At 37.0% G+C, this 13,346-nt stretch overlaps 4 protein-coding genes across 8 annotated transcripts in view; 2 read left to right on the forward strand and 2 right to left on the reverse strand.

Annotated features, from left to right (window-relative positions):
* Positions 1-4,119, forward strand: part of rsh (radish) — a 142,674-nt gene extending 138,555 nt beyond the window's left edge. For 2 of the 3 annotated variants that reach the window (XM_064699280.1, XM_064699278.1), the window contains exons 14-17: positions 24-247; positions 331-637; positions 2,282-2,494; positions 3,521-4,119. In XM_064699280.1, coding sequence (XP_064555350.1) covers positions 24-247; positions 331-637; positions 2,282-2,494; positions 3,521-4,119 — 1,343 coding nt within the window. The remainder of the gene's footprint in view (positions 1-23; positions 248-330; positions 638-2,281; positions 2,495-3,520) is intronic. The other variant, XM_064699279.1, reaches the window with a different exon arrangement.
* hep (hemipterous) overlaps positions 1-13,346 on the reverse strand; it is a 57,207-nt gene that overhangs the window by 31,095 nt on the left and 12,766 nt on the right. The window contains exons 9-10 of one of the 3 annotated variants that reach the window (XM_064699283.1): positions 12,271-12,805; positions 11,039-12,195 (exon numbers count right to left, since the gene is read on the reverse strand). The exons of 1 other annotated variant lie outside the window; for it this stretch is intronic. In XM_064699283.1, the coding sequence (XP_064555353.1) occupies positions 12,057-12,195; positions 12,271-12,805 (674 nt within the window). In that variant the 3' untranslated portion in view covers positions 11,039-12,056. Of the gene's footprint in view, positions 1-11,038; positions 12,196-12,270; positions 12,881-13,346 lie in introns of those variants that run through there. One more of the 3 variants, XM_064699282.1, reaches the window with a different exon arrangement.
* The window catches only part of HUWE1 (HECT, UBA and WWE domain containing E3 ubiquitin protein ligase 1), a 106,855-nt gene that overhangs the window by 20,400 nt on the left and 73,109 nt on the right, over positions 1-13,346 (reverse strand). The window lies entirely within an intron of this gene.
* Positions 4,198-4,616, forward strand: LOC135440235 (uncharacterized protein DDB_G0288467-like). Its single transcript, XM_064699293.1, has one exon. It carries the CDS (start codon positions 4,198-4,200, stop codon positions 4,588-4,590), a length of 393 nt encoding a protein of 130 aa, XP_064555363.1. The 3' UTR covers positions 4,591-4,616.

Genomic DNA, 13,346 nt, shown 5'->3' on the forward strand with positions numbered 1-13,346 from the left:
GACGTATTCCTTTCTTTTCATAGGCCACATGCGACCATCGTCACCGCTGCTGGATTCGGTGAGGGATCAGTTCGAGGATTACGACCAGCTGGCCAAAGACTTTACGCGTGTATTTCTTAACGACGAACCATCGTCCCTCACAAATGCCCATCTATTCGATGTGGTCTTTCTGGTGGGCCAGTCCAAGCAGAAGGCGCGTCTCATTGGGGTACGCGCCATTCTAGGTGTGCGCAGTCGCGTCTTTCAGGTAATGCTTTGGCGGCCCTCAACTGTCAACGGTCAGATTCAAAGATTTGAGTTTGTTTTTTTTTTTGGAATTTTGTTATATAGGAAATGCTTTATGGCATACAGACGGGCTTTGGATCACCGCAGATACCCGTTGCCGAGATCTTTGCCCGGCCAGCGCCGTCGCTGGTCTCGCCACAGAATCAAAAGCCGAAAAGTAACAACTATTTGACCGTACCGGATTCCGATTCCATACGACCCAAAAGTGTGCCCTCATCGCCGATGGTTAAGCGTGCGTTCTCGCGCCTTGGCACGATCACAGCCGGCTGGGGTCGATCCATACGGAATAAGAATACGAATCAATTGAATCCGGATGATAAAAAGAAGTGGATATCATCGACAGATTGTTCGAGTAAGAGTTTTCATTCAATGCAATGCAACAATATCGATGCGTGTTCTTTTTTCCTTCTCTCTTTTTCCTCTCTCTCGATCTCTCTCTCTCTCTCTCTCTATTTGTCTCTCTCTCTCTCTCTTTTGTCTTTCTCCGTTTTTTGGGCTCTTTCTTTTAAACGTACCTGATTCTCGTAATATACACTCACCCACTAACTACTAAATAACGCCTTGGCTCCGCTCCTACGTACTACGTAACTTCGCAACTGCCTGTTTTACCACTTGCTAATACTTGCTAACAACTTGGCTAACAACGAAAACAAATCGCAAATAACGCACGTCGCACGCCTTAACTAACTCACAAACAACCCAACTGCGTACTCCATATATGATATACGCATATACATATATAATATATACATATATTATAATGTGATGCGTAAATTGTTCATATGTAAATTGTGTAAACCGCATTCGGGATCATCGTTATGGTCCTTGTCCTTCATCGTGTTGTGTTGCATTCCTAATCTTTTCCACCGGCAACACTTATAACTTCTTACATTTTTTTTTTATCTTACTTATGCCAATTATTTTGCTTATATGCTTCCTTTTTATTGGCATTCTTTGCCATAAATACCTTGGACGTGTCCTGCTAACGGTATCAACCGCTTAATGCATACCCACCTCTCTGAACTCACCACCACCATAATTGGAATTCTAATCGGCTAACTATCATACACATATCGTATTTCCGTCAATGCTTCCCACTAAATATATCCTCAACAATTTTTCACTCAACAATTTTTCACTGCTATCCTAAACTTTGAATAATACTGCACAAATGGAATTCGAACGCACATGTTTCTCATATCTCTACTCACCACGAACATACGAAATATCACTCAACTCAACACATATCACATCATCATCCATATTTCACCATCCATATCTTCCAAGACCGTACTCAACTCACTCACTGCAACTGACTATATTCAACCTATACTCACCACTTTCATATTCACCACCGCAAAACATGCGAACTGCCCATCAATTTATAAAATAAAACGTATCGCATTTGCTTGATATTCTTAAAATTTGAACATACTAAACAATTTGCATAATTCACCACACTGCAACTATCACCCTCTCTCTCTCTCTCTCTCTCTCTCTCTCTCTCTCTCTTTTCTCTCTTCCTTCCCAATCTACCTCTTTCAAACCATATTTAAAATTGATTTAATAACAATACAAATTATACAAATACAAATTTCATTAAATTAATCAAACAAAAATTGAAATTCTTGTCATTTTTCATCACACGCGCTAACCCAACTGCCAACCCCCCACACCCGTCTCTCGCTCCCTCTTTCTCTCGCTTCACCATAATCAATTAACGCTATTTATTTGGAATTTGATTTCTTTGAAAACCGTGCGATATTCCCACCCGCAATACTGACCGCATTTATTTAATTTCGCAATTAAATTTAATTCATATTTAATTTGATGATTTTCATTTGCGTTTAATTTAATAATTTCGCGTCAACAAACCACCTTAAACCAAAAAAAAAAAAAAATATCACGACAACCGAATACCAAAATACCGAAAATCCAAAAAAAAAAAAAAAAAAACATACAAAACCGAAAAAAAATCAACTTCCAAACCTGGCAGACAGAGATAGTAAAGACAAGGATAAGGACAAGCCGGGCAACAATCAATTGGCCATGCCCCGGCTCTCCGTCTGCGCGGACGCCCAAAAGGTGGACCGGGCCAAGCTAGCCCAAACGGAATTCAACATTATCGAATTCGATCCGGATACGTTTCGTGTGCTCCTGGACTATCTGCACACGGGCACCTGTCCACTGACCTGTGTCTCGATACCAGGTAAGCAAATCAATGATAATGGAAAAAAGTTGAATAGGGAACACTTGGAATTGAAACATATGCAAGAACAGAGAACGTTTTAGTAGTATTGCCCTAACGTAATGGAAAAAGTTGAAAGGAGAACACTTGGAATTGAAACATATGCAAAAACTGAGAACGTTTTAGTAGTATTATTATCCTAACGTCATGGAAAGAAGTTGAAAAGGGAAAAAAGTTGAAAAGGGAACGCTTGGAATTGAAACATATGCGAGTACAGAGAATATTTTGGTGGTATTGCCCTCACGTAAGGTATGACTATCAAAATGTAATCCCGTTACCCGACGTTAGTGTCAGCTGGAACGTTTCGCATAGAAAGAGAGCACATTAGAAAAGAGTAGAAACAAGTGAAATTGAAAATATAGATAAAAGTAGGTAAAGGAACTAAGGGCCAATAAACAAATCTAGGCATAACAACAGGGAACAGTTGGAATCGGACCATAGAGACTAAGAACAAATTTGAGTGCAATATTGTAAAAAGGAATAAAACCATGCATGGAAAATGTATAAGAAGGATATGAGAAGCGTATCAGAACAAATTCAAGTACAATATAGCAAAAGTGAATATAGAGTTAATCGGGAATAAGAATGATATGAAAAACATGGGCACTAAGCGCTGTAACAACAGGGAACTGTTAGAATCAGTCCATAAGAACAAGTTCGAGTAGAATATATAAACAATGTATGGGAAGTAAGAAGAATATGAGAAAATACAGGTACTAACAGGGAAGTTTATGGGGAATAGGAAGAATATGAGACAACTTGCTCTGATAAAGAAGGAACAAGTGGAATTGATACGAATTAAAGAAGAAAGAGAAAAAAAAGAGGAACACATTTTTGTATCGACTGCACCCACTGAATATTATAAATAGAATGCAAGTGTAAGCAAGTGAAATAGAAAATAGATAATGGATTAAGGAAAGTGAAAGTAAATGTTTTTGACACAGATCCCCTTTCGAATTTTGAAACATTTCTGTGGCATTTTCGTAGGTCTGCTCTGCGCCGCGGAGCACTATGATCTGCCAGAGCTGTTGCAGGCGTGCTTCCATCACTGCAAGCAGTTCCTGCGCATCGAGGTCGTCTGCCCGATGCTGATCTCGCTGGAGAACTACTACTGGCGTTACACATCCGCCTCCGAGCTGGTCAACATGATACTGTCGTTCGTGGAGAGCAAGGCGCATGCGCTGTTCAAATGCCCCGAATTCCTTCATCTGTCCGAATCGATGGTGCAGATGATAATGTGCCGGGAGCTGCAAACGCCGGAGATACGTAAATTTGAGGCGATGCTCGCCTGGGCGCAGCACAAGGTTGCCAAGCTCAAGAATCATCCCAATAAGGACACACAATTCGAATTTGAGTGCATCATGGAGCGACTGACGCGCGATCTAAATCTGTGCCGCATCTCGCCCAGCGAACTGCTCACGGTTGTGTTGCCATCAAAGTCAATGAAGAACGAACGGATCATGGAGACGCTCATGGTGCAGGTGAATCTCGGCACCTATCGGATGCCCGAGCTGGATGCGTACCGTCAGCAGTTGCGACAGCAGGAGTCCGCCGAGGCCACCGTGCAAGTCCACCGGGGTGGATGAGACAGTAAGAATGTGAGTTTCGATTTGGATCAACAGCCGCTGGCGCTAGCCCCAACCACTGCCGCAACCAACGCAAAAATGGCGCGCACGCCCGACTTCGCCGCCGGACTGTTGACACCCAATGCCGCCGGCGGCACCATAACTAGCACCATTGCGAGCGGCATAACCCTCCAATTGGATGCGCGCGCCTATGCGATGGCCTCCGTTGCCGTTGCCCTCGAACATCAACAACAACAACAGCAGCAGCAGCAGCAGCAACAACAACAGCAGCAGCAGGCGGCGCGCGACGCCACCGATGACGAGGTGGAGCTGTACGCCAGCTTTGATATGGCGCCCAGCACCAGCCGCGTTGCCGCCCAAATGCAGGCGGCCAAGGAGGCAAGGCGGAAGCGTTGGGCCGCCGACGGCGCCAGCGGCAGCAGCGACGGCGGCTGTGCCAGTGGCAGCAGCGGCAGCGGTAGGCGTTATTAAATTGGAAAACAAAAAAAAAACAAAAAAAAAAAACAAAAACAAATCTAAATTCAAAACAAAATTGCACAGAGAACAGACAAACTTTGGCTAGCCGAAGTTGCAATACTCTTGCAGCTCTCATCAAATATATTTATACATACATATATATATATATCTTTCTATATAGTTGTAACTTTATGCTAAATACCGAATTCCAACCTTTTGTACATATTCCAAAGAGCAACAGCCTTTTCATGTTCCAAAGATATATGTTATTTCCAAACAATCCGCATGATATCGTGTTCCGTTTCCACAAATTCCACCTAATAAATAACCTGCAGCCAGCTTGTACAAGTTTCCAATGCATAACTAGCTAATATTGGATTCAAAAAGTTTTCTCTTCTCAAACCCAACAATAAATTATCTCATTGTTTGGCTAACTCAAATAATATGGTGTTCCATTTTCACGCATTCCGCTTAATAAATGCGCTGCCATCAGCTGCGCCATATTGAATATACTTCTTTAAAGATTACAAAATGTCCATAAAAGGAACATAATAAACACTTTTTGGTGTTCCATTCTCACCGTTCGTTAACAATTACAATACTGCAAGGGTATTTTGTGCGTATGGATGTGTGCGTGTGTGTGTGTGTGTGTGTGTGTGTGTGTGCGTGCTACTAACCCACCGCTCGTAAGCGCCCTGAGAAGCCGAACAAAGAGAACCATCCAAATCGAAGCTGACATTATTAACTCTTACATTCACCCCGCAAGACAAGAAAGCAAAAGAAAAAAAAAAAAAAAAAAACAACAACAACAAAATTAAATGAACAGCAAAGTAAATAAAGCAAAAAACATTTTCTACCAAGTATTACCTACAATTAAACAGAGATACATATACATAAAACCTATTGTAACTATGTATGTATAGTACGAGTATATGCCAGGGAGAGAGAGACAGGGAGAAGAGAGTTTTTTTTTTTTGGCATTTACATGTAATGTAAGCAAAGTAAACACACAACAGCCCCAAAGAAATACTGGCAAGACAAGAAACAAAAATACCGAAAAATACCGAAAAATACCGAAACATACCGAAACATACCGAAAGAAAAAAAAACCCAAATGAAAACCAAACAAAAAAAAAACGCTTACTGATGTAAAACAAAGACTTAAGAAAAATGATAAAAACAAATTTTTTTAAATCAATATTATTGAAAATGTAAGCTCTACCAAGTTTTTGGAAAAACCAAAGAAAATTACCCAAAAAAAAAACCTAGCATAACCTTGAAAAGAAAAACCTAAAGATATATATGTACATAGACATACATTTACACACTCGTATATGTATTTAAATGTTAAACAAACTCTCAAACTGATTGAATGGCTGCGTTTGTTTTTTTTTTTTTTTTTTAACAATAATAATATCAAAAAAAAAACCAACATAAACAAATACCAACAAGAATATATTGAAAACTGAGTTAGCTACAGATATATATATATATATATATACATTATACATTTACTGTACCTAACAAATACAATTGACTAACTAACTAACTTGCATTAAAATAGTTATCGTTGTACCTATGCAATAATAATACCGTACACAAGCAGAAAAAAAATACTAAATACTACATCTAAACAATGAAAATGTGTTAATGTTCCGCTAAATGATTCCATTGCCTGTCCTTAAGAGTTACTAGTTATCCAGCAGCTGAAATATCACACATAGATATATAGATATGTATATATATACCTATTGAAGAGTTCATGTTACTTGATTAGCAGTTAATTTGTCAACCTGTCAGACCAAAGATCAGATGTCGATTAGCTGGCAACGCAAGTTGAAGAGTTTTATAAATGATTTAAAACTAGGCGCCGCTTTTGTGTCTTGTTGCAACTGGTAGCGTAGCCGCCCACCAAGCTAACACAAGCATGTCAAGGTGGCTGGTAAATTTACCAGGAACATATAAATATACGCATTTGTGTGGTTAAACACAACTATCGCATTAATATTGACTAATCTGTCAGCTATTGACTGATGCCGCTCCTGCATATTTTAAATGTGCATAAGCTACACAGAATACCCATAAAATAGAATAAACCTTCAGTTGCAGGCATCTTGAGTGGAAAATGTCGTAACTACATAAATACTAAGTACAATATGCATATTTCTTTAATATATATACACCTACATAAATGTGCTATCTATATATACATATATACATTAACCGCATATTTGTCATACTACACAATAATAACTGACAGCTACAGAAAAATACAGATCTACAATATACTTATATATATATACATACATATATACATATATACATATATATGTTTGTGACAAATTGAAAACCAAAGAAAAACAGATGAAATAACGTAACGGCAGCATTTTCAAAAAGGGTTTCACTTAACGGTTCAAATGTGTATATCAAAATTAAATACATGCATACCTAACAAAATGTTTATATAGTATATGTATACATATGTACTTACTATATATATATATATATATATATATACATATACATATATACCAGCACAGCGCTGGGCATATGCTTAAAAACACTTATCCGTAAGAAACTTACCAAAAGAACATACCAATTAAAATACCAGTTAAAATACACACCGAAACAGACGTTGAAAATGCTTTAAATGTGCAAAATGTTGAATATAACCATAAAACATAATCCAATATCTAGTTTAATGTGCGTGTGAATTATTCCACCTCAGCCCAAATAATAGCTGAATTTGATGTAAACTACAAAAAGCAGATAACAGAAAACTATACTCACAACAAGTAAATTAACCAACACTGAAAATTGCAAAACATTTCAAACAAAAAACTTGAAACGAAACAGTTGAATTAACAGTAGATGAAAAAAAAAAAATACACAAAAAACAAAAGAAAAACTAAAATTTTGAAACAGTGTTTTTGCTGAAATAAATACAAACAACAGTAAATACAGACAAGAAAGAACACATGAAACAGAAATTGGAAATAGGAAAACGAAACATTAGGCAACACTTTTGCTAGGAAACATGGCAAATAGAACAACTCGCATAGAACATAGGAACGTGAACTTTTGCTAGACACGGAACATGCAGCAGACATTTTTTTTTTTTTTGTGCAATAAACAAGTTGAAATACTTGTTCGACGGAGCACTTGAAATGAAACAGTTTTAAACAAAGCGTAATTCGTATAGCATTTCTGAAGAAATTCATAAGACAGCAAAGGAACGTGTGAAATAGAACATAAGAAGCCACTTCAATTGGTATTAAACCGATGAAAATCCAAACAAAAGTTTGGAGAAATTTGTTGTTTCTTTTTTTTTTTTTTTGCGCTAACAGTCATCAAACTATTGAATCTGAAGGCAAAAAAAAAAAAAACCATATAAAAATAAACGAATAAAAATATACTAATACTAGCTAAGATACTTAAAAGAAAACCCTTCAAAGGTTAGGAGAAACGGCAACTGAATATATACACATTACAAAAAGTACATTGGCAAGCCACGCTGCTGACGAAAATATTTACATACAATACAGTAAAAAAAAAAAACAAAAGTAAAAATACAACAAAACAATATTTTGCATAATTGCAACAAGTGTTTCTAAGTGTTTGTGCCGTGCTGTGTTACAACCAAAAATCTAAAGATTTAACTCATAGTACATACTATATAAACTCTTGATATCTTTAAAGCAAAACATAAAACAAATCAAATAAAAATAAAGTAAAAGTAAAAGTAAAAAGAAAACAATGAAAAAGACAACTTCGGATTTGCCGAAGTTCGGCATGTTCTATCTGAGAAAACTAAATGAACATATAGTCCATATATATGTATATATATGAACATATATCCGATCAGAAACAGGGACAGAGCATGCAGTAGCCGAATTTTTTGATGGAGTTAAGCAAAGAAAATAATAAAAATACAAAACATAATTTAATCAAACTCAGTGTTAAATGCCGTGCGACTCCTTTTGAGCTCATCTAATTGTATACCATAACAAATCAAGATAAACCGAATAGATATCCCTTAAGCACACCGAATACTCTTATCAAACTAATTGAATATTGTAATTGACAGCTAAATAACATTGCATACATTCAAAACTCATACGACCTTACATTTGTACATCAACTTTATACTATATACAACATGATTACACTCCATATATGAATGTTATATACATGTATTGCGCCGACCTGAGGGGCCCAGGCTACAGGTTCGGTGCGTTTCGACACTAATTATTTATAAAATTAAGTTTACATATACATATTATGAATGTACAACAATATGCTATATATGCTAATGTATGTATGTATGTGTAATCAACCTATACAATAAGCCAGCATCTAAATTGATCTATCCAAACTATGTTCCGATATATGTATGTGTATGTGTTTGCTCGTATGCCACCAACTACTTATACGCAGAATTTACTTATATACATATACATATATACATTATATACATTATATATGTATTTGAATATATGTATGTGTGTATAAGCAGTCGTTCCTTTATGGACCCGAACTCCATTGCTTGATTCTGGAATCTCTCTTAAATATTTCGGCTACATTTTTCGGGTGTACATCATTTGTTTTGTCTGTTTACGGCCAAAAGTTATGCTATATATAATATGCTGGATATAAAACAATTGTACGACATTTATGGAACACATTGCGAAATATATATATATATACATTAAATAAAACTGACTTTAAAAAAAAAAAAAACAAGCCAATAATTGTGTTTTTTGTTGAATATTATTAACGTTCGGATAATAGATCGAATTGGAGAAACAATCGGATTTGGAACAGTATTAAAGGCGTCAAATGATTTGAAGGAAGTTTCAGGCAATAGACAGAAGTAGAGAAACAATTGGAATTGGAACAGCAGTAAAGACATGAATGAAATTTAAGGAGATATGCAATTGGCATTTGAATATTGTTCAATTTTGGCGGTATTTCAGGTAGACAGAACTAGAGAAACAATTGGAATTGGAACAGAAATGGAATTGGAATTAGAATATTGCTTAATTTGTTAAGTGTTGTGGGTAATGATTAGAATTAGTATGGATAGAATCTGAATTAATGAGGGGACAGTTGGAATTCAACCCGTCTTCAAAACAGTCTAAATACAATTTAGAGAAACAATTGGCATTGGAATTGTTGTTATATAGAACTATAGAAATTGGGACCATGTGAATTGAGACAAAAATGTATTGCATTAGTCTTTTGACTACTTTAATGCTAAGAGCTTAATAGGAAATATTAGTCTTTTGATATGGCTACTAAAACTAAAACAGTTGCTTAACTAATGGGTCAACAAAAACAATGATATTGAAATTAAATTGATTGATGATTAATATGAAATGTTTGGAATTGAATAGTGAATTATCAAGGTATTTATCTTACTGGTCTAAGCCAAATGAAGTCAACTGCATTTGTTTTCCTTTTTTTTTATTGAGGGTTTTAAGATCTATTTTCATTTTTATTGAATTTTTGAATTATGTACTTTAATTATTACATTTATTATTATAATTATTATTATTATTGGTATTCATAAGAGTTTACATTCAATTGTTTTTGTTGATTTACTTTGTTTAATGCTCGCAACGTACATCATTTATATAATTTTTACAATATTTATACATATATGTATATCTAAATACATATATATACATATATATATGCATATATATAGGCATATATATACATATATATATTTATATTTATATACATATACTGCACATACATGTGAATATAGTAAAACTAAAAGGTAGACACACAGACTGATGCGCATATATATGTATGCACACACATATACACATTCATATACATACATAAGTATATAGTCCAAAAAGCCTTAACTTTAACACATTAATCAGTCGAAATACATCATTTAATTTATTACTTTTATACTTGTTGCTTTATCTGATTTCAATAAATTAACGTACAAATAAATGGTGTTTTTTTCCTCTTCAGATTTTTTTCTTTCCGCTTCAATTTTAAATCATACAAAGGTATATATGGAAATTAAATTGGTTTTCTATTTCAAACAGCAAATGCAACATACCCTTTTTGCACACTATATATAGGTATATACATGCATATATATAAATATATAAACATATGTATATATATATATATATATATGATTTTCTTTATAATTTATATACAATTTTATAATTATGCATAGGCTTGAAAGTATTTGTTTTCGTTTTAGTTTTTGGGCTATAATTAAATAATTTATTCTTTAACTGTTATGCACGCGCAGGAACAAAACATTGAGGTCGCCAAGCTACACACACAAATACACACAAATACACACAAACAAACACACTAACACACACACACACACACATTCACACTTCAATATCCATTCATCATTTAGAGTTTTTACTTTTGTTTTTTGCTGCTCTTGTGTTTTATATATGGTAAGTATTTTGTAAGGAACTTGTTTTATATAGAATTCTATTATAACAAAGCAAATAATACATAATAATACAAATAAACGGAGCTATATATCAAGTATATAGTATATATGTGTTGTTTTTTATGGATATGAATGAAAAGGCATTCCGTGCCGATCAAGTTGTTATACATCTGTTTTGCATATAGTACATAGATATTTAACTATTTAGATTTGTTTAGATCAAATGTTTATAGAGCTACGTCAAAAGCTCAAATCAAATGTTGCTCGAGAAATTCAACTATTGCACTATTATTGTTGTCTCAGCATCTGAATACATGGGCCTAACCATATATACAACTATATAAATATGCGACTATATACGAGCATATGTAAACAAGAAAAAAGCTGTTTTATAGACATATATATAAAGATATATGTATATAGATATAGTTATATAGGGCACAGTGTTCAATTTTGGCTATTAGTTCAGTTATATGTATGCGCTATATATGCATATATATGCTGGATATATGGCTAGATATATTGCAGTTACAATTTTTAACTTGATTGTTGTTTTGTTTGTTGCCTAAAACAATTCCTATATACACACACACGCACGCTCAAGCACACACACGCACACACACACACAATTAAGAATTAAATTAATAAAAAAAAAAATTTGATTTTGTTATAAATTAAAACAGAAACATTTTGTGAACTAGCTGAATTAACATTAAAAGACAACGCAAAGCCTAGCTACGGACTAAAATTTAAATGTTATATATACGACTTTTGAACACTTTCGATTGCTGTTGTTGTTGGTTGTTGTTGTTGATTGTTGGTTGTTGGTTGTTGGTTGTTGGTTGTTGTTGTTGCTGTCGCTTTACAAGTCCAGCGTCGAGCGTCTGTGTGCTACGCCTGTTGGTGCTGCTGTGTTTGTGGCTGCTGCTGCTGTTGTTGTCGCCGTGCTGCAGCTGTCGCCAGCAGCTGCCGGCTCATCGGGCGCCACATCATCGTCGAATCCATACCAACATCACATGACCATTATTTGCAGTGCCACTCATTGATCTATGGTGCGATAGATGCGTCGCTGCGGCTCGGGCGTATAGTGGATGCGCGTGCGGAAATGTTGCGGCGAGCCGGGCACACTCTCCGAGCCGCGACGCGGCGGCGGCAATGGCGGCGATGCCGAGACATAGCTGTTTGAATGATGTTAGATGATTAGTTGAACGGCTGCAATAGTTGTCAAGTTGTGGCGGATGCGGCACACTTACCGTCGCTGCAGCAGCGGTGAGCCCGGCGGCTGGCCACTCAGCTCGAGCAGATTTTTGCGCAGCAGCAGCGGCGACTGGCCGCGATTGTAGCGCGGCGGCGGATCCGGACTGCGATGCCGCCTATCCAGGCCGGCCAGCAAATGAGGACTGGGCGGTGTACTATTGCTGCTGCTGCTGCCGCCGCCGCCGCCGCCGGCCACACCGCCGCTGCTGGCATAACGTCGCAAAAAGCCGCTCGTCGCGAGCACATGGCCAGCGGCAGAGGCTGCCGTAACGCCGGCTGCACCGCTGCCCGTCAGCGGCTCCGTGGTGGGTGAGGTGCTTTGGCTGGTATTGTGGCTGCTGCTGCTGCTCGCCGCGGACAGCGTCCGATAGTAATAGGATTTGCCTGTCGCATGGCCGCTGCTTCCATTGTTAATAATGCTGCGATAAGCCGGAGGCGGTGGTTGCGGCGCCAGCGCCGGCTCCAAGCCGCACAGCTGCTCATTCCCATTGACATTGGGCGCCGTTGCCGTTGGCGTTGGCATTGCCGTCGCTGTGGAATTCAATTGGGTTTTAACATAGGTCGCAAATTGTCGCTTCATGGCGCCGGCGATTGTATTGAACCAGCCTGATTGATCGATCGGTTGAGGGTTTGTTTGTTTGTTTGTTGATTGATGATTGATTGATGCAGTGCAATCGTGTATGTGGTGCGGGCGAGCGTGCATGAGTTGTGCGTGTGTGTGCGAGTATAAGCATGTGCGTATATATATGTGTGTGTGTGTGTGTGTGTAAACGAAGAGAAAGAACACAAACATAAAGAGCACAAGCGAGCGAAAGAATTAGTCGAGAGCCACAGAAAAAGCGCAAAATGCAACGAAAACAATAATAGAAATAAAAAACAAAGCGCAAGTAACAAAAATTTCCAGAAAAAGAAAAAAAGTTTGCCCGGTACCTAACTTTTTTTTTAATTTTAGATATTACTTTTCACCCATTTCCCGCCCGTGTGAACTTATACGAAAAAAAGCTTTAAAGACGATCGAAAGAGAGCGAAAAATTAAAGTTTAACAGCCATTTTACTGCTGCAGGGTGGACTT

The sequence above is a fragment of the Drosophila montana genome, unplaced genomic scaffold, assembly GCF_035044405.1.
Source record: "Drosophila montana isolate Dmon_TW-CO22-7 unplaced genomic scaffold, ASM3504440v1 contig_920_1, whole genome shotgun sequence".
NCBI classification, from domain to species: Eukaryota; Metazoa; Arthropoda; class Insecta; order Diptera; family Drosophilidae; genus Drosophila; species Drosophila montana.

Coding starts and splice junctions, on each gene's coding strand:
- LOC135440235 (XM_064699293.1), top strand. CDS start 4,198: ATGGCGCGCACGCCCGACTTCGCCGCCGGACTGTTGACACCCAATGCC.